This window comes from Leptopilina boulardi, unplaced genomic scaffold (genome assembly GCF_019393585.1).
Source record: "Leptopilina boulardi isolate dan_hultmark-lab unplaced genomic scaffold, ZJU_Lbou_2.1 LbouV2_325, whole genome shotgun sequence".
NCBI lineage: Eukaryota > Metazoa > Arthropoda > Insecta > Hymenoptera > Figitidae > Leptopilina > Leptopilina boulardi.
In genome coordinates, this window is record NW_026137891.1 from 2903731 (window position 1) to 2929733 (window position 26003).

At 32.8% G+C, this 26003-nt stretch overlaps 1 protein-coding gene across 5 annotated transcripts in view; it reads left to right on the top strand.

Moving 5' to 3' along the window:
- LOC127284687 (Krueppel-like factor luna) overlaps window positions 1-26003 on the top strand; it is a 314141-nt gene that overhangs the window by 5462 nt on the left and 282676 nt on the right. Inside the window, exon 1 of one of the 5 annotated variants that reach the window (XM_051310277.1) lies at window positions 2256-3306. The exons of the other annotated variants lie outside the window; for them this stretch is intronic. Coding sequence (XP_051166234.1) covers window positions 3205-3306 — 102 coding nt within the window. The 5' untranslated portion in view covers window positions 2256-3204. Of the gene's footprint in view, window positions 1-2255; window positions 3307-26003 lie in introns of those variants that run through there. 5 annotated transcript variants of the gene reach the window in all.

The following is a 26003-nucleotide window of genomic DNA, read 5'->3' on the forward strand; positions in this document are numbered from 1 at the left end:
ATAATATAACGCGAATAATACTACTACTACTAATAATAATATGCGTATCTAAAATTGATATTAAATTATTATTATTGTCAATAAATAATAATTATATAATTTTAATATTAGATTTTAAATCCCGTGTGGAAAAGTGATGTGGGCCCCCAGCGGGGGCCCTTATGGATCGCCCTCATGCCATGAGGGGCGCATATGGATGATCCATAGGGGCCCCTCATGGAAACGACATGCTCATCGATGAGGGCGCCCGCATGGGCGATCCATGAGGGTGCCCCTACGGGCGCCCTTATGGGCCCTCACGTTTGCCCTCATCTTGCCCTCAAGTTTGCCATAATGTTTTTTAATCAATAATATTAATAATAAAAGTTAATTAATAATAAATAAGCTTAAGTTATGAATAAATAACATATTTATTTAATAATTATTCAATTTTAAATTAAATTCTTACTCAAATTGAATTTATTAATTAACGTTCTAATTAATTAACTGTCGGATATAATTAAAAGTAATAATAAATTAATTAATTAAAAAATTAAAAAATATGTAATTTATGCATACTATTAACGGATATTTTCATTTTTCAATTAATTCATACATAGAATTAATGATTAAACGCAAACCTGAGAAATAAATAAATCTAACGCATGGGGGGAATCGAACCTACGACCTACGGACTATGAGTCTAACGCTTTACCAACTACGCTACGCACGCTACTTCAAAACGAATGCTAACTTCTTGATGCTATTTAAACTTCAAAAATACCTATCAAAGAAAAGTGCTTAACATCATTTAGTTAAAGTTAAGATATTAAATTATATTTTCCAATCAAATGCAATTTATAAAATATAATTAATTATATGCTTTATGATTATTATCATGAATCATCTCAGGTGAATTTTCAAAAAAAGTGTAAATATATTTTTATTAAAAACGCGTTTTTCGTGGTTCTGAATCATTATAAACATTAATTTTTTGGTGATAAAAAAATATTTGATTTTTGGACTTAGAAAATTTTGCTAATCGATCATGAGGGCGATCCATGCGGGGCCCCTACGGTGCCCCTCATGGATTCGCCATAAGTGTGAGTGTTATTTTCAAAAAAAGTGAAAATATATTTTAATTAAAAACGCGTTTTTCATTGTTGTGAATCATTATAAACATTAATTTTTTGGTGATAAAAAAATATTTGATTTTTGGACTTAGAAAATTTTGCTAATCGATCATGAGGGCGATCCATGCGGGGCCCCTACGGTGCCCCTCATGGATTCGCCATAAGTGTGAGTGTTATTTTCAAAAAAAGTGAAAATATATTTTAATTAAAAACGCGTTTTTCATTGTTGTGAATCATTATAAACATTAATTTTTTGGTGATAAAAAAATATTTGATTTTTGGACTTAGAAAACTTTGCTAATCGATCATGAGGGCGATCCATGCGGGGCCCCTACGGTGCCCCTCATGGATTCGCCATATGGATCAGCCCTCATGGGCCCCCGCCGGGGGCCCCGAACTCTTGAGGGCAAGATCGTGGCTTTTTCCACACGGGATATTACACATGTTTTAAATTTATGACTAATTTAATTCATTATGACACATTATTAATTTTTATTTCTCTAAACTTTATTTAATTTAAAATTATTTTGAATTATATTCTTTAATTAAATTATTCATCTACTTTTTTTAAATAACATAAAATATTTTTTATATCTGCTCATTAAATCAATACAGTGAAAAAAGAATTTATTTTATGCAAATAATCGATTACATTACTAATTCTATTCATCTAGACTTAATTACTAATTAAGTTTATTAGTTTAATTTATTTATTTTTCAATATTAAATTGTTTTATCTATTTAGTCTCAATAATTTTATGCTTCTTTAACATTGAAAAGTATTAATAATTTTTAAATTTGAATTGGTTCAATTCCATTATTGATTTGTTCAATAATAATCGATTCGATATATCGTAATCACGACAGCCAATCAAATGCCGAGGACGATTTAGGGAAAATTAATGTTACAATTTAGGCGGTAAAGAATTTAGATTGTTTGTCAGTGCATAAAAAGATTGATAAGGTGAAATTATTTTAATGATGATGAGATTTATTTAGTGTGACGTTGTTATGTTGAGCAGTGCTGCCATAAACGATGTAGCGGTCGCCGGCAGTGATATCAGGACGCCGGTACGGATAAATTTTCGTTATAGTTCGTATATGTTCGGGCGCCATCGGTAGTGAGTCCTGAACGGCGGAACGTCAGTTACTCTTCGGCGCTCGCGCGGAGGAGGTCGTATGTTTTGTTGTGGGAGTATCGCCGTCCCCTATAGTGCAAAAATCTCGAGTTTTTGTCAGCATACTTAAAGGTGATAACATCGCGATAACAAGTGTTTCGCTTTTTAATAAGTGCGTGTGTGTGTATGTACCTTGTTAGTGAAAAAAAAACAACAACAAAAAGGAAGTTATAAATATTCGTTTTTGGAGTAAAAAGGAGCAGTGACGCGCCGACTGGCGGGATTTGAAAGTCGGCGCAGTGTAATACGACGTTGTCAGTGCTGTGTGTCGGCGACCTTTCCAAGTTGTGTGAAAGCCGGCGACTTTAGGAGAATCCCTCTTTTCATACTTGAAAAAGTTTTGGAGAAAACATCAGTTTTTTTTTGTGTGTGACAGATCTTCGTCATATGATGGATACTGGTGTTAGTGATTCGTGCCGCGTCAATCAGACGGAACAGCGATCATCTCCGTCATTTTTTGGAGTGTTTACTCAGATCATTTTTTCATGTACCGTGTGATGCAGTGTTGATTCGATATTTTCTTCTTCTTCTCTCTTTGATAATTCTCTCTTGGGGAAAATCGTCACGTCATCGGACGTGTACGGCTTGGTCCTTGTATTAAAAAAAAACTGCTTTTTCGTCATGTACATGTGGGGTTAATGAATCTTCGATGGTGATAATAGGCACGTGTGCGTATTTACCGGTAATCAACGTGTTAGTGTGATGTACAAGATCATAATCGTGCTGTCATTGTGCAGTTTGTGAATCGCGATCTCATTTTCTGAGAATATCGTCCTTGCTCCTATTTTCTGATTGCCGGTGATCAGCCGGCGTCCGTTTTTTGCTCTTCCTATTTATTTTTGACTGCGCTTGTTCGTCGAGCTCCACTTCCAGCTGTTCTTCGGTTTCTTGTGTACACCAAATAATCCTCAACCATGGATATCCTGCCAAGTGGGAACATTTTTCGAGAATTGCAGGACATACACGATACCGGATACTTTTCGGCGCAGCCGTCACTTGAGGATCATTGGCAACAGGTAATCATCTTTGTTTATAGGTTATGCAAATTATTGTTTGTCAATATACTTAGGGGTTTGATTAGTTTCTTCATGTTGAATATGTTTAAAATTCCTCTTATTTATTTAAATACCTCATTTTATAAATTTTGAGGTTATCTCCCGCAATATTTAAGATTGGTATACTTTTTGTTTCATAACAATAATTATGTGTTTTATAAAGTAAAATAGTATATTAAACGAAAAAATGGAATATAAAGTTCTATTTTATATTCATTGATTTTAATTAAATGAGGTTACTAAAGTTTATAAACAAGCCAATGTTTTACTTTTAGAGAAACTTTGAATTAATTTTCTGACACTTGACGTGAATTGAAAGCCGTGAACTTTTATTAATATTAATTAGTGGTTAATGTACCGAAAAATTCGCTAAGACTGGAATATTGTTATTATAGGGGAAACCGGAATAGAATGGGATGCTGCGTCAGAATGGGGGGAAAAAAAAAGTTTTATTGTCAGGGGAGGGTTAATGGAGTAAAATGAATTCTTCAGTGTGTCACTTTTTTTTATTGACATGTGGCGATTTTAAATTATTACAATAAAAAAATTTATTTAAAATGAAATTATTAAATTATTTTAAAATAATTTCACTTTGAATATGTTATTAGTGAGTTGAACTCTAATAAACGATGTTATTATAGTTTCCATTATCCAATTAACTATTTAATTAGAATTTTGGCTTTATCTTTGATTTTTGTCTAAATTTCAGTTCGCTAATTGAATTACTGTGATAATAGAAAAATTTGAACATTTGAAAATTAGAAAGTTTATACTATAATAATTATCGGGAAATATGTTTAATGCAAATGATACATAAATGTGGAAATCATGATAAGCTCATGCATGTTTAGTAAATAAAAGAAGTTGTGTCTACTTAATTGTAAGAATTATTAATGATCTCCTAGTAACATAGTAAACATAGGGAATTCTTAATAATTTATAGAATTACGAGAGAAATGTGAGTTTCATACACTTTGAAGTATATACAAAATATATGTTTAAATGCATATAATTATTTATGTGAATATAATATAATTTAAATAATTACTTAAACGTGTCTGGAAATATTATTATAGAAATTTTAATTCTTTAAAGAAACTAGCGGTTGTAAATATCTGAATATATATCTATTTACAGCTCTTTAAACATTCTGGCATTTAAAAAAAATTCTATATACAGAAATATGAATATCAAATTATTATTCTATTAATATATATATATATATATATATATATATATATATATATATATATATATATATATATATATATATATATATATATATAACTGTTAAATTCAAATTTCTCTAATTTTGAAAAGTATTTACAGTAAAGTTATAATTGCAAATAGGAACATGAAACATATATATAATTAGAGTAATAAAACTGCGAATGTGTTGTGAAAATAAAATAAATTTTCAATCTTTCTTAGAAATAGTTTTAGTGTATATTATATATATATATTCTCGTAAAACAACGTCTCGAGACACATATCTTGTGTTATAAGTCTAACGATGCATTACGTATCCAGAGCGAATGTAATATTTTATATTTGGAAATTCTTGGCACTGTTCCTCTATATGTACGTACAATTTCTCATCGATGTAAGTGCACCCCATAGCATTTGATAGTAAATTACAATTAACTGCTCTCAAATCTTCACATGACTTGAAATAAAACTTTTCCGTCGTTATTAAAATCAAATATCTCCTTGAATGTTCTTTCATAAACTTTAGTAATCACCATTAAGTGTGAAATTTCGTGTAAAATATGTTTCCTCTTTGTTTCTTCATGATTATAATATATGTAGCAAGAATTCACGATATTTATGTTGTTTGGTCCATAGATAGTTTCTTCACTGAATATACTTTTTCTAGAAAAAATATATTTTTTTCTTATTTGGTATTCCATATTCTTGTGTAAAGTATTCCAAAAGTGTGTTGTAATCATTTTATATTTATAGGCAAGAAATTATTGAATTAAAAAAAAAAACAACAACAACAACAAGGGTAATGATTGTTAGGCTGGTAATTACTGATGATTTATCTTGACAGTCAGAAAAATACGAGACTTGTATCATTAGAATAGCGTATGAGTCATATTTAAGCATCCTAAATGATCGTCTGTTTCAATTAATGAAAGTGTTTAAAAAAAAACTGTAAAGAAAAAATTTTAAATGGTTTTTAAATATATTTTTAATTTTTAAATAAAAACATTCGCACAATTTTCGATTGATTATCATTCTTTGTTAGTTGATTAATTCTTAATTAACAACTAAAAAAGCTTTTAAAAAGTGATACTATTTATCAATTTTCAAATATCTAGATTTTGTTTGCAATTTAACTTAAAATTATTTTCTAATACTAAAATAGTGAAATTCTAAAATAGTGAAGTATTTCTTCTATGTCAGATTTCTCCTTCTTGTATCCATTATTAAATGCACAAATAAATATTAAAACTGCGCTTATTGAAGACAGTATATAGAGACCGTTACTCCTTTCTTGATTTTCATGTTGCTTCACGTGACCCTGAAAGAATTTCATCGCTTTAAGCACGCAAAGCACGTGCAATACACTGAGTATCGTTGAAGAGAGTTCTCGTCAACGACTATGTACGGCATATGTTGAAGAAGGTATTTTCAGCGATGATGAGTTGTATACGCAGGCATTTACTGCAAAAGAGTTTTGTCGGACATATTCAAAAATTTACATAACACACAACCACAAATTTTAATCAATCACTGTTTTCAAATTTGTTTAATAAAAAAAAAAAATCTTATTTTCTTGAAGTAACGAAAAATAGAAAAATACAACATAAAATATATATTTAGCTGTTTTTTTAAGTATAATTTTTAAAAAGTAGAAAATGAAATAATCCGTTTAGTTTTTTTTAGTTGGTCTATTTTTCAATTGTTTCTTTGTATCGAATTTAGTCGTTTTTATGTTCAGATTGTATTGCATTGCTTCTTTAAACGAAGCGACGAACCGGAAAATCTAACGTCTGTGTCACCTTGCTAGAATTCAATTTTCTCTCTCTCTCTCACTCTCTCTTGGTCCTTTTTGTATGCCCTGTCGCAACAGACTTGGCATGTAATAATACACCTTGAGAAAAATGCTAAAGGAGAAATAAGGAATCTGTTATGTACAATTATTATTAAAGAGACGTTATAACTCGGTGTTTATTTCTTAAAGAGAGTGAAATGTTTTTTCAATTTATTAGCGAAAGGCATTAATCAATATATATAAATATAAATTAATAGTTAATAATTGCTTTCGAGAAACTGATAATATATATATATATATTTTATGCACCAATTGGTATATGTATACTTAATACATCTCATTACTTAAGATATATACTTTCGCTTTGAAAAATTTTCTGCATCAAAGTAGGCTTTGAATAATGAATCGCGACTATATTTACATATATGATAAGCGACTATATAAATACCTAAAAAGATTTATTGGATGTGGTAATCTTAAATATCCTTTTTTTCTATCCAATATATATATATATTGCATTCTTATTTCCGTATATATTTAATATAAACTTTAGTAACCTCCGCATTCTTAGAAAATTAAATTTACTTTGTAAATTTTTCTTGTTAATTTTTTCTCTCTTTATTTTGACACTTAAGATGTGCTATTGAATTTTTTCTTCTTTTTTCCTTTAATATATTTATGCAAAAAATCTATAATTATTTATCCTATATATATAATCCATATATTGGTGGTGAATACCTCGACGCCAGGCGTCGCCAACTAGGCGCCAGTGGACATTCAACCATTAAAGTTTAATATTTATATCATGGCAAAATGATCTCGTAAATATTTCATTTCCAATTATTGTAATAATTTCAATAGAAGTACAAAAATAATCATTTATGACATATCCATCATTTTTTGACGTTAAAAAATAACGTTTTGTAAAAATTATTGTTACTATTTTTAGTGTTATGGCAAAATATTATTATTATTTATTATTACTATTATTATTATTATTATTATTATTGCTATTATTGGTATTATTATTATATTGCTATTTATTGTTGCTATTTTCACAATGGTGCAAAAAAACATTTTTTTTTTGCATGATACTTGAACTATATTTGGAAATAATTTGCAATGTTTTTTGTCAGTCGTTTGTTGGTAGCAAAAAATGAATTGAATATTGTTTACTGAGTACATAATGCACATGTTCTGAATATGTTTCTAAGAGTAAAAATTTCGTTCTGCATATACACATATTTATCGTGATGATAAGAGAGTAACAAGAGTCTTGTAATATTTTTAAACACACGATATATATGAAGAATGCAGTCGGATCACATATATGTATATATATATATACACCTGGAACGCAATATCGAGCGTATGAATATTGACAACAGATGGTTACCACCTGGTGATTGATCCATAAACGAGATAGTTTTCTATATACACTGCGTTTATATGTATATGCTTGGCACAAAGTTTAATACAACTTTAGCAGCTCGTACTTGAACGATTATTTTATGAAAGCACGTGGTCTTTGAAAAATAATAATTTGATTTAAATCTCGTATCTTTTTATAAAAATAATAATAATCTTTAACGTCCTTCGATATTATTATTATTATTATTATTATTATTATGTTTATTATTACTGTTATTATTATTATTATTCATTTTAACGAAAAGTTATTAATTTACATTTTTTGAGTGTGGAATTTTTTTTTATTCGAATAAATGCAAAGCTTTGTTGTTTCGGTTTTGTTGATTTAGGTTATTCGTTTGAGATATAGGGGAAAATTTTTTTGGAAATTTTTCTAAATCTTTCTAGGGGAAAATCATCATTGCTTTGGTGAACTAGTTGTCACATTTGTGTATAAATATATATATATTCAGTCAGACACAAGACATTTGCCGAATGGACTCTGACGTAACCCTTTTGTTTCACGAGCTTGACTGGATCCTCTAAGCCTCCTGCTCCCCTCTCATCTCTCTCTCTCTCTAAAACCCTTCCTCTTTAAGTTCCATGAGTCTTCTGCTCTGCCACTGGGACTGAAATGAGATAGAAACAATGCATCCACGTTACAATGGACCACAATACGAGCGATGCGAAAGACACATTGTTGCTAGTCACCATAGAGTGTACGTGGAATTGTTAGTCTTCGATGGCCCAACCTCCTTTTCTATTCGAAGCTTATCTTCTCTGTGATTTGTGCGAATCTTTTGAAAATGATTCTCTCTCTCTCTCTCTCTCTCTCTCTCTCTCTCTCTCTCTCTCTCTCTCTCTCTCTCTCTCTCTCTCTCTCTCTCTCTCTTGTTTTCTAACTTTCACCAACATGTTATTGGTTTATCATTTCTTGAACAATTTATATTACGGAGTTATTAATAAATTTAATAATTCACTGAATAAATTATAAAGAATGAAAATTAAATAGTTAATAATGTAGATGAAAAATATGTATATATAGGAGAAGTTATTAATTAAAAGGATTATCAGACCGTATTGTGTATATATATACCATTCAAAGATGAAGGGATCCTGTGCAAACAATGATTTGCCCCTCGCTCTGTCGCTTCGATTGATTTCGTACAAAGCGAATAAGACTTTGGCTCGATCCATACATATATATATATATATATATATATATATATATATACAAACGGATCGAGTTGCTGTTAATAGTTCGAAAATTTTGGAGATTGAGTCAGTGAATAATTCGCGCCGATAGCCACGCTCGAATAAATGCGCTTTAGCAAAACGCAATGGAATATTGTTGAGAGCCAGACATATTGGTGGACATATAGTATATTTAAATGGAGAAAACTCAGTAGACAGCGTATGACACAAAATGACGAGAGATAGAAAAAAAAGGGAGAAAAGCATTGCTACAAAAAAGTCCCCCTCTCCTCGGAAAAAAAACGAGAAAACAAAGGACGGTTAAAAACAAATTGGCCCAGCTTCACCACACACTGATTCTATCCCTGGATCGTGCAAATTTTGCGGCCGTTTTGAACATTCTCGTTTCTGGGATCGTTTATATCCATGTGTGTCTGTGTATGTATAATCAGGGATACGTTTGGGTGCATGTTACTGGCTAGAAATGTGGGTAAGAGCATACGTGATCGTGTTCGACGATGTTCAATTAAGCGTACGGAATTTTATTTTCTCTTGTCAACGAGTGTTCAAGCATAAATAAAAGCTCTGTTGTGGTAAACGTCGAGTAAACCTGTCTCTTTTTACAAATTCATTGCCAATACTTTTCGCCACTTTGGATCTGTATAACTGTATCTGTATCATTTTTATAAATGTGTTTTGAAAAATTTGATTAGAAAAATGTTTCTTTGGATTGATTATAAATAATGCTTTAGAATGTGTGAATAACAATGTTATATGTTTTAATTAGAAACAGGATCAGTGTACACAGGGTCTTTTAAGTGTTGCTATTTGATATTCATTGACTGTGACAAATGTTCTAATACCAGAAGTTGATCGTGCTTCTGGAGAGTTTAACTTCGAACTTTATGCATCACGTAGCACGTTAACCCTCTACCTATATGCATAGCAGTACCATGATCTCGAGCCCCCTTGTCGTCTGGTCAGTGTTTGTTTACACGACACGCAAGCGATATTCTCGGAGTATAGTGGACAGACGCCGGACTAACTTTAGAGCAGCACCTTTAGGTTCCGTTTTCCACCAAAGTGTCCTGCTATACGTTTATTGCTCGAGTAGCCAGCTCGTAAAAGCGTGTTACGATTTGCGGCAAATGGCTACTTTTACTCAAGACTATTTCACCTTCAACTAAAATATTTCAGTCGTTGCGCACCTCTATTAAGTGTTAGTAGTATCCTTCAGGAAGAATATATACCCATTGTAGATGCTAAATTTATTTATTTTACTCTAAATACCTCGTTTATTGATGAGACAAAAATGTATTTATTTCTATATACATCAAAGAGAAAATAAAATTGTTCTTTGATTTTAAATTGGATTAACTGGATCTCCTTGAGACAGAATGCCATTTTTAAATGAAACCCGCTTTGCTCTAAATCTTCGGCAAAAAAAAGAGTGGAATTATTTCTGAAGCAGTGACCTAGCGCGAGTAATGACATTTAGTCGACATTATCTGTAGTTATTTTAAAATCTAATATTATTGATTTCTATAAATAGATATTGAAATCAATTTGATTTTGTTTTTGATCTATCTGACAATCTCTCGCGCGTATATAGACAGGATTCATGCGTAAATTGAGATGGTTTTTTTTTTCTGTAAATCGACCACTGGTTACTTTTCAGAAAGCACTCTAGCATTTGATTAACGTCGTTTCCATCGTGCAATTCCCCGTCGATAATCCCAAAGTCGATTTATCACAAAAGGGAAGTCATTCCCAAAGCAGGGTTTTCGAGATCGATATCGTAGCAAGCGTTCATTCCTGGAACCATCGAACTTACTTGGCCAAATCCCGTTTACGGCTGACGATCGATCTTACTTACGAGATCTCTGGACTCAGTTTCGCGATTGCGATATATATATATATATATATATATATATATCGAAGAGGAAAATCCCGTTCGAGAGAGAGCTGCAATGTCGTTGTGAGTACACACTCGATCGCTCTTTAAAGCACTCGGGCGTGTGTTGCCCCGCGAAAGCAAAACGCGCGCCTAAGTTGTTAGCAAAGTTGAATCTCTTCTCTCTCGCTCTCTCTCTCTTTCTGCCTACTGCCAACAACGCGATAATGGGTTTCAGCTCTGTAAATAAATTAAGGTTGCCCCGTACCGCCGTTAATCGTCGTTACCGTCATCGCGCATTCCAAGTGGAGCTTAACACTAGTAAATCATACCAAACTCTGTAGTTCACTGCAATTCGTAATCGCAACTTACTCTCCGGCGGTACGTTTGATGTTCTGATCGAGTTATACGCGAATCTACTCTTTCATTAAGAACCCATTTCTACTAAGCTACATCTATAATCTACATATAATTGTCCACTATGCCCTATATGTGTTAATTTATTAATTACACACTTGAGAAATTACCACCTGGGATGAATCTTATTCGCATTTTTTTTTTTATTATGGAATGATCTCTTAAATTCAATGATTGCTATATTCTTTTCGTGTGCAAATGATTCAAAAGGCGAAGTGAAGTTGACTTTTAAACGGAAGGAAATTGATTCACCGAGGCAAATGGAAGGTTTCTCTGAGATTCTCCTCTTGTGTATCGGATCAATGGATCTCAAGCGTGAGAAATGTCTGTGGTTGAGAACCCCTGGCTTTTCTCAAGCACCGTTTAACTTCCAATGGAATGTGAATGACGTCTTGAAAGGCTCTGTTGTTCGCTACTTGCATTGAGATTGGTCACACACAGAGAGAGAGAGAAAGAGCGAAAGAGAGGGGGGGAAGGTAGAAGATCCTCGAAATCCTTATCGAGTGCTAACTAAATTGCTGCAACTTCCTAAAACTCAAAATGTTCGCGCCCTCTCAAACATACGATTGACTAACTTATATTGACAATTCAAAAGTTGCAACATCAAAGCAGTTTGCTGTGGCAGCGAATTTTTCGCAAACTTTGCAGTTTAATAAATAGGAACACCGAATAAGGAAAAAAATTAATGACTGCAATAAGTTAGGCATCTTCATTAGCACCTGTAGCTAATTCATTCTTTTGTGTATAGTTTTAAAAATTATTAACTTTTCAAAACACAATTTTAGATCTTCATAAGAAAACGTTAAGAAAATTAAAAGCCATATCTTTTTTTATGTTTATTGCTATATATATAATTGGTTATTAATTCAAAGAGAAGAAAAACCAGTTATCTAAGCGTCTTGAAAAGAGTGATGTGTGTGTGTGTCTTTGATTGTTGACAGCCTTGTGCATGTTGCAATGAAGCATCATTGATGTTAATGAGCTAAATTGGAAAGCTATCGTTTGTTTGGAAGTTATTGAGTTCTAAACGATTGGTTCTCGATTACACTTATATATATATATATATATATATATATATATATATATATATATATATATATATATATATATATGCATTCACAATATGTATTGAAAACTATTCCGGAGTTCTTATCTACTGCGCATGCAGTTGCAAGACAAGTGGTTTTATGTATCCGCAATATATGACGCGAGATGGTTAAAAAAGAATGTTAAAGCGCAGTGTTTCATGAATGAAATCTGAATAAATCAATGTACCGTATTATTACTGGGCGTAACGTTTGTGATAAATCTCACTAATAAACAGTGACTGATGAGCTCCTACGGCGTTTTGAAGATACGATGGGTAATGATGATTCTTGTTCTATATAACGGTTTATATATTTTCTTCATTCAAGGTCAATGCAATTTTCAAGGTCTCTATTTCCTGATTTAATATGAATCGATTTCCTCACTAAGAATTACTATAAAAATTTTTTGCATATCAGATAAAAAGTACATTTGATGATTGAATTTTTTTTGCTACTTTAAATGTGAGACAAATTAATTTCGAAAGAAGCACTTTGACATATCTATGCAATATTATTTGCTGCTACAGAAACGATTGAACAAGTGGCTATCGTGAAATACATATTTCCCGTTTAGATTGGCTAGCTCGTCGTATTCATTAATTTGGGAAGCTGCGCGCACTCTACATGCCCTTCCCCCTATTACCTTTTAATTGACCAGGTTCGCTTCAGTTTCGAGATGGATTATTACTCATTACATCTCACACGATGCACGCACAAATTCGAAAATCCGTTATAGGGGAAAATTTCATTTTAACCCTTGTTCTTCTAATAAAGATTTATTTATTTTGTAACTGTTCTTTATGTCTCTTTATAATTTTTCAAAGGGAATCTAAAATTAGGAATTTTAATAACTTTTCAGAAATAATTGCTTTATCTTCTTGTACAATTTGATTAACTCTCGCTTCGTGATCTACTTTTTATATCTTTTATCTCTTTTTTATTTTTATTATTCTATTATAAGAATTTCAATTATATTGATTTGGTATTATTTTTAACAATGTGGGGAAATTAGAACAATTTATCGTTGTGTTAAAATAAAGCTTTTAAAGTTTATTTTTATCATCTAAATTTATATAACCTTTTTGAATCTGATAAACTTTTTTTTTCTTCGCATAACTAACCCTTGTCGGGAGTATAGGAAAATCTCGGGCGTGACTTTTACTATTCGGTCAGTGGCTTTCCCTCTCTTTTTTAACCAATTTTTTTTTTCTTTTTTTTTAATGGTCATACCTTCTCTTTCTTTTCTAGAATGAATAAATCGCGGAACCGTAAAAAGGCCTCCCGGGGGCATTCGAGCCGACCGACCGAACGAACGATAATAAAATAATTCTCCGCCACAATAGACAATGCTCGGACCGGGATGATAGTAATTCAAACCGGATGGAGAAAAGTGGGGATAGTCGTTTTCCGTACTTCCGGCGTCAGTCCGGCATTCTTTCTCTTCTCTTTTTTTTCATTCTCTCTCTCTCCATTTCTTCCTTGGTCGCACTTTGCTGTTTTTCACAGGGGAAAAATTTGTCAGCACGTTGGAACCAATAAAATGACAAAGCTGCGCACATTAGTCGACAAAGATTATAATATAAATTTTTCCTAGAGTTTAGATTTGTCTTTTTTTTTAATAACGATTGTAAACGTTGATTGATGAGGAGAAAAAAAAATGAATTAGAAATTTTCAATTTCACCTAAGACGTATTTTTAATCTTTTTTTTTTTAGTGCTCGCGAACAATTGTTTTACAATTTGCGACTCGAGAGTTCAATTCGCTCCAGCTTATTCTGGTTTAATTTCAAAGAGCACCAACTCTCTTTACGAGAAAGAGTATTCTCTTGATTTCTTTTAAATTTCTTTTTCTTTTGCTTCGCTTCCATAGACTCAACACTCGAGTTTTAACGAGGAATTAATATCTTTTACAAGAGTCTGCGACGCTACCGAGTGCGCGCGCGCACGTCCTCTGAGAATTTAGCGAAGGAAGAAGTTCTTTGTTTCTTCTTCTTATACTTCTTCTTCGTCTTCTTCTTTTACGTCTTTAATTTCATCTTCTTCTACATCTTTATTTTCCCTTATTTCTCATGGAGCATCCTCTTCCGAATGAACCGGATACTGTAATTTAATTGCCCCAGGAAGCTCTACCAACTTTCAATTTCGCAAACTGATCACAAAATACTCATCTTCCTTTTTAAGCCGTGTATAGTAAATGTATACGAATTTATGAAAAATTTTTCATTCCATGAAATTAAAATTTATGATTGCGGCTTTTACAAGTATTAATTTTTTATTCGTATGTCAAAATTAGGTCGATTTTGGTTTAATTATCAAATTTTGGTGACTGACCTAAATTCTGCTGTACAAATTAAAAAGGTAAGCGCCATTCTCTTAGGTTGTAATTAATTAATTATCTTTTTAATTTGTACGGCAGAATTCGCTTCTTACTTTTGGAAAAATGTTTTATCTGAATTTAAAAAGAAAGTGCGTGTTTCGAAATGCTGTTTTTTAGTTTTGCTTCTTTTTATGAAAAAATGAATTGAACCTTTTGATTTTGTTGTAGGAAACTAATACGATTTCACATACACAAGTATAGAATAAATTTTATTTTACTGGATAATAATTAATTTTGTTGACTTAAAAAAACAAAAATTGCTGTAATGTTGACATTTTCATGATCACGATCTTGTTATGTTATATGACGTGCTATTATTTTCAACAGTATTCTCGAGGTTCCATAACTTTCGCCACCTAATTAGCCAAGCCGCTCGATCAATTAGTAAATTAATCCTCCATTCCCGTGTATATATATATATATATATATGCTTGAGTCAGGCGCCAGGTTGTCGGAAATTCATTTCTCTCTCACTAGGTCACATTGGCGAAAAAGTTTAGATGCTTTAATTTATCGTTAATTAAGATTATTAAGGAAAAAAAACATTGTTGCCATTAGAAATTTTTGTAAAATGGGAAAAATTTTGTAAAGGGATATGGTGGGTTCGGGGTGTTTTTTTTGCGTGTGAGTGTGAGTTGAGAGAACTTGGATATGTCGAGTTAAAAATGAGGTTATGGCGAAAAGTGCAATGCACACATTCCCACGAGAAACTCCACTGCCTGCTAATGCACATCCTTCCTGCAGTTCTCGAGTATCGTCGCACGATACTGACTTTGAAGAATCATATTGCTATATACGTGTTAAAAGCAAGGCTTTGATGTTTTGTTATTTTTTTTACCACATTTATAATACTTTTTAACAATTTCCATAACTTAGCAGTGTACTTCAGTGTTGAGAGAAGCATTTGAAATTTACTCTCTTTTTTTTTGCATTTCTACAAAGTAGCAATGTTACTAATTGGTACTTTTTGCTTTTATAATTTTTTTTTAATCTCTTTATTGAAAGATTCATCACTTTGAGAAGTAAAACAAATTGGTATAGAGAGCTTCTTTGGTAATTATCTCAGTGTCGATGACGAGACAAACATCTGTAGGGGTTATTGAATTTGTTTTTGTATTATATATTTTCTATATAAATAGAAGCTTTTTTTCGGGCTTGATTGGTCGTTAATTTTTTTTGTTCATTACGATATTGGAATTAAAAAAAAAGTCTGTTTATTAAGCAGAAAAGGTTTTTCAGAATTTCTAGAGGTCGCACCTCGTATCTCACTCGTCACAAGTGGGGATTCCCAGCTGACGTTAGGTCGACTTGTTTCTTCGGGGGTCCCTCGTCAGCGACCTAGCCAGAGTACGAATTCAGCAGACATCTGGCACGCATCCCATTCCCGTGTTTCAAATACATCTGTAGTTTTCTGTATATATATACATTGTACACCAAATCGAGGATCCGGGCCTAGGTATTTCGAGATATCTAACTTGAAAAGTTTACGCGTCTGTTTCTTGGAAAGCTGGTGCATCTGTGCTACAAATTGTCTTATAATTATTGCGAATTTTGAAAAATAACGATTCCTTTACAATTATAGCTTTTTATATTCTCATCGTGCATTGAAAAAAAAATATCTGGTTAGAATTACTAGAGTTCTGGTTAGAGCTAGAATAAAATGTTAAATATATCCTTTCTACTTTTTCTGGTTAGAAATATTACAAAATCTGATTGTATTTCTGGTCAATTTGATCAAAAATTCTTGATTAACAAATCAAAATTGTTCTAGTAATTGTTTGGTTATTTATTCACATGCTGTATTCTAGTTCATCTTATCCGAAATTAACCAGAACTGTCTGGTTCTATTAACTATTTGTTCTTGTTAAAATAACACAATTTTTTAACCAACTTCTAGTAGCTTTTATTAGAATTTTTTTTCTATAAATGCACGTACAATGAAAAATAATTTCTAGTTGGTTTGAATCTTTCTTTTCTAGAAACTGAATTTCTTTTTGTGGTTTTTTGTTAAGAGTGAAATATTAATTATGGAAAAATATTAGTCACTCATTTGAATATAATTCACTAATTCTAATGGCACATGAATCTTGAAAGTACATAAGAGAAAATGTATCGCACAATTACGGTCGACTATTATAGTCTGTATATGTATATATGGGTTATATGTAGGGTTTCGTTACGCGAAGCTATTATCGCTTTAATTCCAGTCGTGCTTGCATGCCACCAGTGTTTGACTGCAGGAGTAATTGGTATAATCGGTTCTGCATGTCGGACCAATTAGTCTTCCGGTACCTTTCACTTTTCCTCGCAACATGCCGTTTCTTTTATCAAAAAAAAAGAGGAAGAATAAGAAGAAAAGCAAAAAAAAGGTATGAGAGAAGGAGAATGAAGCAACTGCGCGGGAATTCCGCGGAGTTTCGCTCATGGAGGCCGCGTGCCTGCCTTGTCCGGAGGGGTCGATTCTGCTTTAATTTTAGCCACGCTTATACCATCCATGCCTTTAGGCGTACCGTGGTATGCATGGTGATACCCCAGCTCAGCAGCCTTGGCATCGCAGACGCATTATTCATAGCTTAATGAATTCCCTTTTGACCTTTCGCGCGAACATTCCGCGGCTCTGAAAATCCCTATATTTTCGCGATCTCCCACATATCCCTTTTTGTATATATGTATGCTCTTCAACTATTTCCACGTCATATCTAGCTATCATATTTTTAATAACTTTTTTTGTAAAAACATTCTTACATTCATTTTCAGAGATAGTTTCTTAAATCTCACATTAAATATCTAATTTAGAAATTAATTTTTTTTTGTTGAATTTGCTTTAACTACTTTTGAAACTTGTTATGAAATATATTACGTCATTAGTTTGACATGATTTATTATTAACATCATGTCACATTTTGAAAATATTTTAATTGTTCGAAATGTTAAAGGGGGAATTTTCGATTAAAATTTTCAAGTATATTGAAAATTCAGATAATAATGTGGATAAAAGAAAGTTTGCTTTTATTTTAGGGTTTAAATTTAAAGTTTTCAATTTTCGGAATGGAAATGAAAAGGAGGGTATAAATTGTAAACTCGGAAAAGTTGGTTACCGAGTTTTCGCAAGCGTCTAGTGGTACTATATATATGAACTATTATTCCATGGAATAAAGTAGAGTTTTCCGGGAAATCTCACTCGAGAGTTTTCAGTTAATTCTACATAACAAACTAAATACACAAAAATCTCCAATTGTAAAGAGGAAAATGATACTTATTTTGTAATTTTCTACAGCCCTTTGTGAATTTAATTCGGAGTTTTTGGACAATAATATGCGAGTCGGGAACTATACCACTTGTAATAATAGTTTAGAATGATAATTCAATGTTCTGAATCATCGTAGACCCATTTATTACGTTAGCAGACTGACATTATCTTTCGCTGTCTGAATTCCATAAAAAAAGCCTCTAAAGTTGTCCCCTTGAGAACGCTTCAATCTCTCATGCGCCTCGTATTGTATAGAAGCCACAGGGCACAGGAGCTCGTATCATTCTGCGAGAAATGCTTGCTCTGCAATGCGGTTTCTCTCTCTCTCTCTCTCTCGCTCTCTATACGCTGTATGATCCTATATAATACGCTAGGGACTTTAGGGCAAAATGAATAGCATCTGCGTATATACTTGAAAGGGGATACCTAACTTTTCGTTCTCTACATCCTGTCACGTTAAGACCAAAAAAATTTTTGTTGTTACACTATACAATTATTTAAGTATACACACACTCGCGACCGGAAGTTGACTTGAAAACCAGATGATAAACCATTTATATATGTGATTTTATTCGCAGTTATATAATTTGTGTAATTCAGGAGGAGAAAAAAGAAAAAGAATAGAGTGTGTAAAAAAAAAAAAATAATCGTCAACTCCCGGTAATGTTCAGAGTGAGTTTCCTGTGATAAATGATACAATGGGATGCGACGATGAAACAATAGCGCAGGAAACACGCAGGGATTCCTCCCAATCAGTCATTCGTTTGGAAAAGCTGTTATTAAATCGTTATCGAATAAAAATAAATGCACGCTTCCGTTGTATATATATATATATTTATTTGAAAGGGTTTAAGAGTTCTTGATTTCAAAAAATGGAAAAATAGTGTTAATATTTTTAAATGCTTCTGACGGGGGGTTTTTTTTTAAAGACGCAGAATCAAAAGGAGTGCGAGTGACATTTCAATTTGCTCTACTATATATTAATTACGATGCAGTAGGGCACTAAATGAAAATGTCACTTGCACTTGTTGATTTATTTTGGAGGTTTCGGTTAATAATTATTATATTTTTTTCAAAAATAAATTTTTAGAATTTGTAACCAAGAAAATTGAAAGCAAATTAGTAATGTTCAACTCTCTGTATATGTATATGAGTAGTATCGTTAATGTTCAAAGTCGGTTAAGTGCCATGATGCAAATAACTCGACGTTGCATGTGGCGTTTTCGTGTATAACAACGCGCTCTATACACACACATACCACAGCCTATTACTTTGGTCTATACTCTGGCCGCAGGAATAGTGGCCTCAGCGCATTAATCGTAGTGCCGCCGTGCGGAATTTACGCGCCCTCCGCGTGGTGAATTTCAAATTTCACAACTTCCGGCCGGACGGCTTGGATAGTGCTATGAGAGACCGCCCAGGGTGTTCCTGAAACGTAGAGAGAAGAGAGACAAGAGACAAGAGCGGGGGGGGAGGAGGAGGACTATCAGAGAGGGCAAAAGAAGGACCATAGAAAGGGTGGCTGCGGCTAAAAGTAGAGAGAGAAACAGACTGTATAAGGTCTGGTCGTCTGGTGAACATTGCGCGATGGTGACTATGTGTGTGTGAGAGAGAGGGGGGGTTTTGCACGAGGATTGGGTAAAGGGGCAGGGGGTAGTATATGAGGTTAGTTAGCCAGCCTCGTGTGCTGCATATTAAAAATATTCAAATGCATCCGCGGAGTCCACGTTCCAAAACCCTCTCGTCCTCGATCTCCATTGCTTTTCCCTTCTCTCTCTCTCTTCCTCTCTCGACTCTGTATCTACCAGTTACCCGAACTGCACACCTTCCAATCTTTTTTTTTCTTCCAACATCATCACAAACACAATTTACCATAGTGAAAATAGTAAATTATTTTTCTAAAACAATATTTATATCCTTCTATTTCTCTAGGTTTTTTGAAATCAAATATACAAAGAAATTTACTTTGGCATTGTGATTATAATTTTTTTCTCTCTCTTTTGTTTCAGGTATGTTTGGACATTTAAAAAAATGGAATACTGTGAATTTGTGAGTAAAATGTTTGCTTTTTATCACTGCTAATATATGAAGTTTTGAATTTAATTTTTTTTTAAAAAGCTTTATTATACTTTGTTTGATTGCAAAATCTATTTTTGGAGAAAGATTGCATGTTTGGATTACAAATTCAATTGAAAGTGTTTGTTAAAATAAATACTTTTGTTGGAAAAATATGACAATATCATGCGAAAAACAAAGGTTGGATAATATAAATGAAATAAAGCTTTGCATCTGGAACAGTGAAAAGTTTCACTAGAATAGAAAAAGATTTAATTGAAATAATTAGAATTTTTGTGATTCTAGTGAATTCATTCGCTGTTCCAGGTAAATATTTTTTCTGTATACTTTCGCAATCAATAATATATATATGAATTGCGAAATTCCATTTGACATTTTCTTTTGAATGTAATGATATTAGAAAAAAAAGTTTGTTAATATCTTTTACGGAAAGTTAAATTATATGTCTATATTACTGGGAGAATATTTTTATAATGCAAATGTAGAGTAATGATAAATTTTTTTTTCCTCTCTTATGCTAAAACTAAAAATCCAATTTGAAAAGTTTTTTTTCCATTTTTTTTTTTTTTTTTTATTGAAGTTGTGAACATCATTCATTGAGAAGGAGAATTCTTGAATAGGTCAAAGTATATTTATGCAGTTGGGTTCTGGATCTGTAGATAAGGAATGACATGGCTTTAGTTGAATTGTTCAATCTTCTTACCACCTCCTTGATGGTGTTAGCAATGGAAGAGGTGTTTGTAACGATAAGATTTGCATCCGTTCTGGCGGCTTATTCGTTATACTGTGCTGAAGGTGTTCCGCTTGTTTTTGACTTCCACTCCATCCTGTAATTATAAATCATCTGCAATGCTTTGAAGTAATTGGTCCGCAAACAATGTAACTTTCACAAAGTGCTAATATGCAACATCCTATTTTTTTTTCATTGCTATACTAAATGTCATGATCTTCATTTTCATAATTAATTTGTGAATTAAACGAATGTTTTGTTTGTTTAATCTAAAAATTAAACGCATTGAAAAATTGAATTTATTAAAAATGGATATAGCGAAATGGGGAATTGTATTTTCTTTTAATCTATGAAATGAAAACTAGTAAACAAAACATATTAATTAAATCGCCTGACGAGAATACCAGTCACGATAAATAAAATATCAGTGAACGTCGCGCGATGTTTTAAATTTTCACTCGCGTGTATTTCAATTGAACAGATATAATAATTACAAGTCCAATCGTATAACTCGTTGTCGTAAATCTTTTTATAATGTACAGTCAACCAGAGTTGAAAGAACGTATATATATACATTGCAGAAGGTCCACTATGATAATATAACAATTTGTCGATACAATTTTCTTTATCAAATTAAAAATGATTTTAAATTAGAATCTCTTATTTTTCTTTTGTCTTCTTCTCTGTTATTTTAATATGTTTTTATTCCATAAGTGTAATAAACATTATTAGCATTTACGTCGTGGTTATTCGAAAATGTAATTAGTTCTGAGAGTGGTACATATTCAAAATAACCATTAACGGATTCAGCATAATGATATCGTAATTCGAGTTGTATATATGTAACAAACAGAGAGCACATAAATTAATCGTTATTAATTTTAGCTGGAGTATGTTGCTGTTTATTAATTTGTGACGTAATTGTAGGAAATATGATGGCAACAGTTGCTTATATATATATAAATGTATATACTATATATATACGAGTGCTTGACCATACGAGAATTGTACATAGTACGAGTCATCGATTTTGGAATTACAGGGGCGATTAGGGCAGTATTATTAGGGTGGAAGAGTAGATAAGGTCGTTTCCTGGCAGACCGCTAGATATACGAAGGCTATTACGGTGATTTATTTTTCGTCCGTCGATACAGTGGAAAGATCTTAACTGCCCAATCTATCGATTCCTCAGGAGCAACGCGAAAATTTACTGACGATCGCTATCGAAACTTAACCCCATCTCGGTAGGTTGCATCCGAATGAAAGCTCATCAATTTTCACTGCTTTGGCGATGAAAAGAAAAAGATTTAGTCCCGATTGCCTGATCTTTTTTTCCGATTTTAACAAGAAGCCCCCCCAAATCATAGGGAGCACTTCAATAATTGAAAATGGCTTCTTTGGCAAAAAAAAAAAAAAAAAATTGAACGAAATTTATTTCGTTCTTTTAATTGTATTATTTATATCTTTGATGATAAAGATTGATTGTTGCAATCGTAAATTAAATCTCTTTTTTTTATATGGGGGAACAATTTTGTTTACCTAAGGCAATTTAAAAACAAGATTTTGTACTAGTGTGTATATGTGTGTTTCATTTATAATCGATTTGGCACGGTACGCAATTATTCCGTTTGGAAATTGATGGAAAGCTATAGAGCAAAATTGGAAGGAGAGGAGAAGAAAACGAGAGTCACGTTGGCATGCCAGCCCTGTTTTGAGGAGATCGAGGCCAGCGGGAGATATAGAAAAGGGATTGGGGCGGCGAATACCCCTAGAGATTTATGAGTTTCTCCGCGAATGTAAGATCTCACAGAGTTCACGTCAGCAGGAATCGTATACTGAGATATCAGAATTCCATTGTATTTACGCCGTTGTTGTTTCAAATCAAAACGGGAAACCGAAATGACATAAGTAGGACGGTCAAATATTACTACAAGGTATATTCTTGTTTGATAAAGATAATTCTGTATATTAGTTTCGTATTAGAACTTTGGTGGATTTTTTGTATAGAAAGGATTTCTTGATACTAGACTAAAATAGTTTTTCAATCTTAGGTAATAATTCTGATTGTACTATTGACAATACAGATTTTAGAAGATCGGATTAGATCATTTACAATATAATTGTACATGCTCCAATTTGGATTACATCACTCACAATACAGATTGTACATGGTCCAGTCTGGATTACATAATTTGTAATATGTGTTGTATATGACCCATACTGTTAGGTAGGTCCTAAATGCTCCTCTTTTTAGAAACTTATCCAAATTGGATTGTATCGTAATGTAGAATTTACATCTATTACATGGTTTATAATATACATTTTACTTGGTGCAATCCATTAGAATCGTGCACTTCAAATTTTAGATGCTACCCTCCTAGAATTTGGTTTATACCATTTACAATACTGATATTGTAACGGTCCAATCTATTGCATAAGGTCCAATTTTATCATCTACAATGCAGATTAAACATATATAATACAGATTTAATAAATTCAATCTGTATCAGTACCAATCTGTACATCATTAATTAAGAATGCAATCCGTTAGCTATTTCAGGTATGAAGTTTTCTTTCGTGTAAGATATTTTAGTCATTGTACAATATAATTACATTCGATATTTGGATGCCGCGTATTGTGAAATCGTGAATGAACAAAATGTGCAATGTTCATGGAAAGAGAACTAAATATTGGAGGATTATTATTGGTATAGTCAAGTGTTTTGTGAGTATGTAGTGATTTCATGGTATCAAAATGAGTGTATAGTCGCATCAACGACCCTACTTCACCATTGGCCGAACCAGGCAGAACTGAATATTCATTAGCGATGATAATGCCTCTTGAACCCCCGGCACCTACTGCAGCAGCAGCATCTACAGTGCCAGCCTCATCCCCCAAGGACACCACCCTCACTCCCTGCGTCTCTCTCTTTCTCTCCCCCTCTATACACGCTGGGATAGCGGGTAGCGCGTCGAGACTCTAAATGTGCGACTGATTATTATTCAGAAAGTATAGCGCGCTGGGTCGGAGAGAGAATGCAAGAGCACGACGAGGCGCAAGGGAGAGTCGTAGAGAGAGAGAGAAAGAGGGAGAGAGAAGAGGCCAATAGCAAACTCGGTTACGCTTCCTCTCGACTTGAAATATCATAGAATAGCAATCAACCCGCTCGTAACAAGGAGTGCAGCTTTTCATGATAATGTTTAACATTGAATAAGATAGTCAAATATATACCGTTTTTTTTTCTTTCCTCTTTTTTTGCTCTCCCTCATCAGTACTAAATATACGTGTTCTTCTCTCTTATCGACATTTGCCCCAACTTTTGAATCAAACGAATTTCTTTAGGTAAATCGAATCTTTTTTTACGCAACAATTGTTTATGATAATATTACTATCTACACACTGATAAAAATTATTGGGCTATTTAGCTAGGCAGACACCAACTAAAAATCAGAGTTACATTAACTATTTCTAGTTATTATGGCAAAGAATTTGTTTTTTCAGTAATATTGTATAAACTACTTTTGTTCATTTTTTAAAAATAAAATTCCATTCTGAAAAATTAGCATTTTGCAAAATGTTGGAATTGGAGTCCACAAAAAAACACACATTTCAACCTCTGGAATCTCTTTGGCAAAGTCAGCTTGATGAACTGAAATTATTTTAATCGTTGAAGGTAAATGGCGCGGTTGGGAGAGAGATAGGTAGAGAGAGAGAGAGAGAGAGAGAGAGATAGAGTGAGAGAGTTCTCTAATACAGAAGCAACGAGCGCCAAGGGAAACTTTATGATCTGGCTCTCAAGTCGTTATTCCTGATTTGCATTTGTTATTGTAATTGGGAATAATCGATGCTTTACCGCGGCACTATTCCCGGACATATATTCAAGCGTGCGGAAATAGATTGAGACAATTACTGTAAATGACCCTGGTCTCAATGTACCTTTGCAAATGCTTAAAACTTATTGCGGGGACGTGCGTGAACCAGTCAACGGCAAAATTTCTTGGAATTCTCGAATGCTCAACCATTTCCGTTCAGCATTAGCTAAATTTTATGCTTGTTGGGTTTGCGCGCACCAATGAAATTATCGTTTCGAATTATTCAACCGAAGGAATAAGAATTTTATTATATTCAACGCGGATATGCATTTATTTAACAGTCGATTCTTTTTTTTAAATTCTGATTAGTTAGTGCACGGAGAAAAATGATAGTTACTAAACCTGGAAACTAATTATATATTTGATCGCTACAACAAATCTGTATTGTTAGCACTAACAATATATTTGTTACTACAACAAATTTTCAGTTACAACAAAATTTTATTGTTTCTTACAAGAAATTTGTATAGTAACAACTAAAAATTTCTTGTAGTAACAAATATACTGTTAGTCTAACAATACAGATTGGTTTTTTGGGAATAAACAAAATTAGTTCCACAAGTACAATATTCATTTTTCTGCGTGTACAGATTGTAAATTTTATTTTAACTTGTTTATGTCGGAGAACAGCTGTCAACTGATAATTAGATACTCGCCGGAAGGAAGTGAGAGTAATGAAAGCTCAATGTTCCGTATCTTTGAGTTTTTAATTGTAATAATAGAGTCGTTAAAGGAGTAAATATTGTTTTCATAATAAAATCGGAATAGAGTGGAAATATTTGAAAAACAATTTAAATTAGAGATAAATATATAAAAAGAAGTTATAGTATTGGTGTTGGGATTTAGTTCAGGGGCGAAAAAGCCACGCGATGGTATTATAATATACACACCATTCACGATTGGATGCTCGCGTGCTCGCGATAGAATTCTACTACGAGACGACGACGACGATGCCAACACGAGAACTTGTGGTGGTTGCTCTAGTTAACACGGCCGAGCACTTATCGGAAATTATCAGCGGGACGTAACTTCCATTACGATGCGAAGTGAGGCTCGTTAGGCTTGCCTTCAACGCACGTTAACTATATATATATACAGTCTCCTCTTTGCTCATATATGAACGTGTTGCGCACACTCTCGCTCTCTTTTTCATGTCGCCTTCCCTTTGATTTCAGTAAGTACTAAGTGCAGTGTGTTATATTGCACATGTGTGTAACGTGTACTTCACTCAAGTGCTCGTTACGATTTTCGCGACTTCGTTATAGGTATTTTTTTCACCCCCATTCTCTAAACGAGCAACATTTCACCAAAAATCAATAATTTTCTCTTCTTTATACAAAATTTTTGTT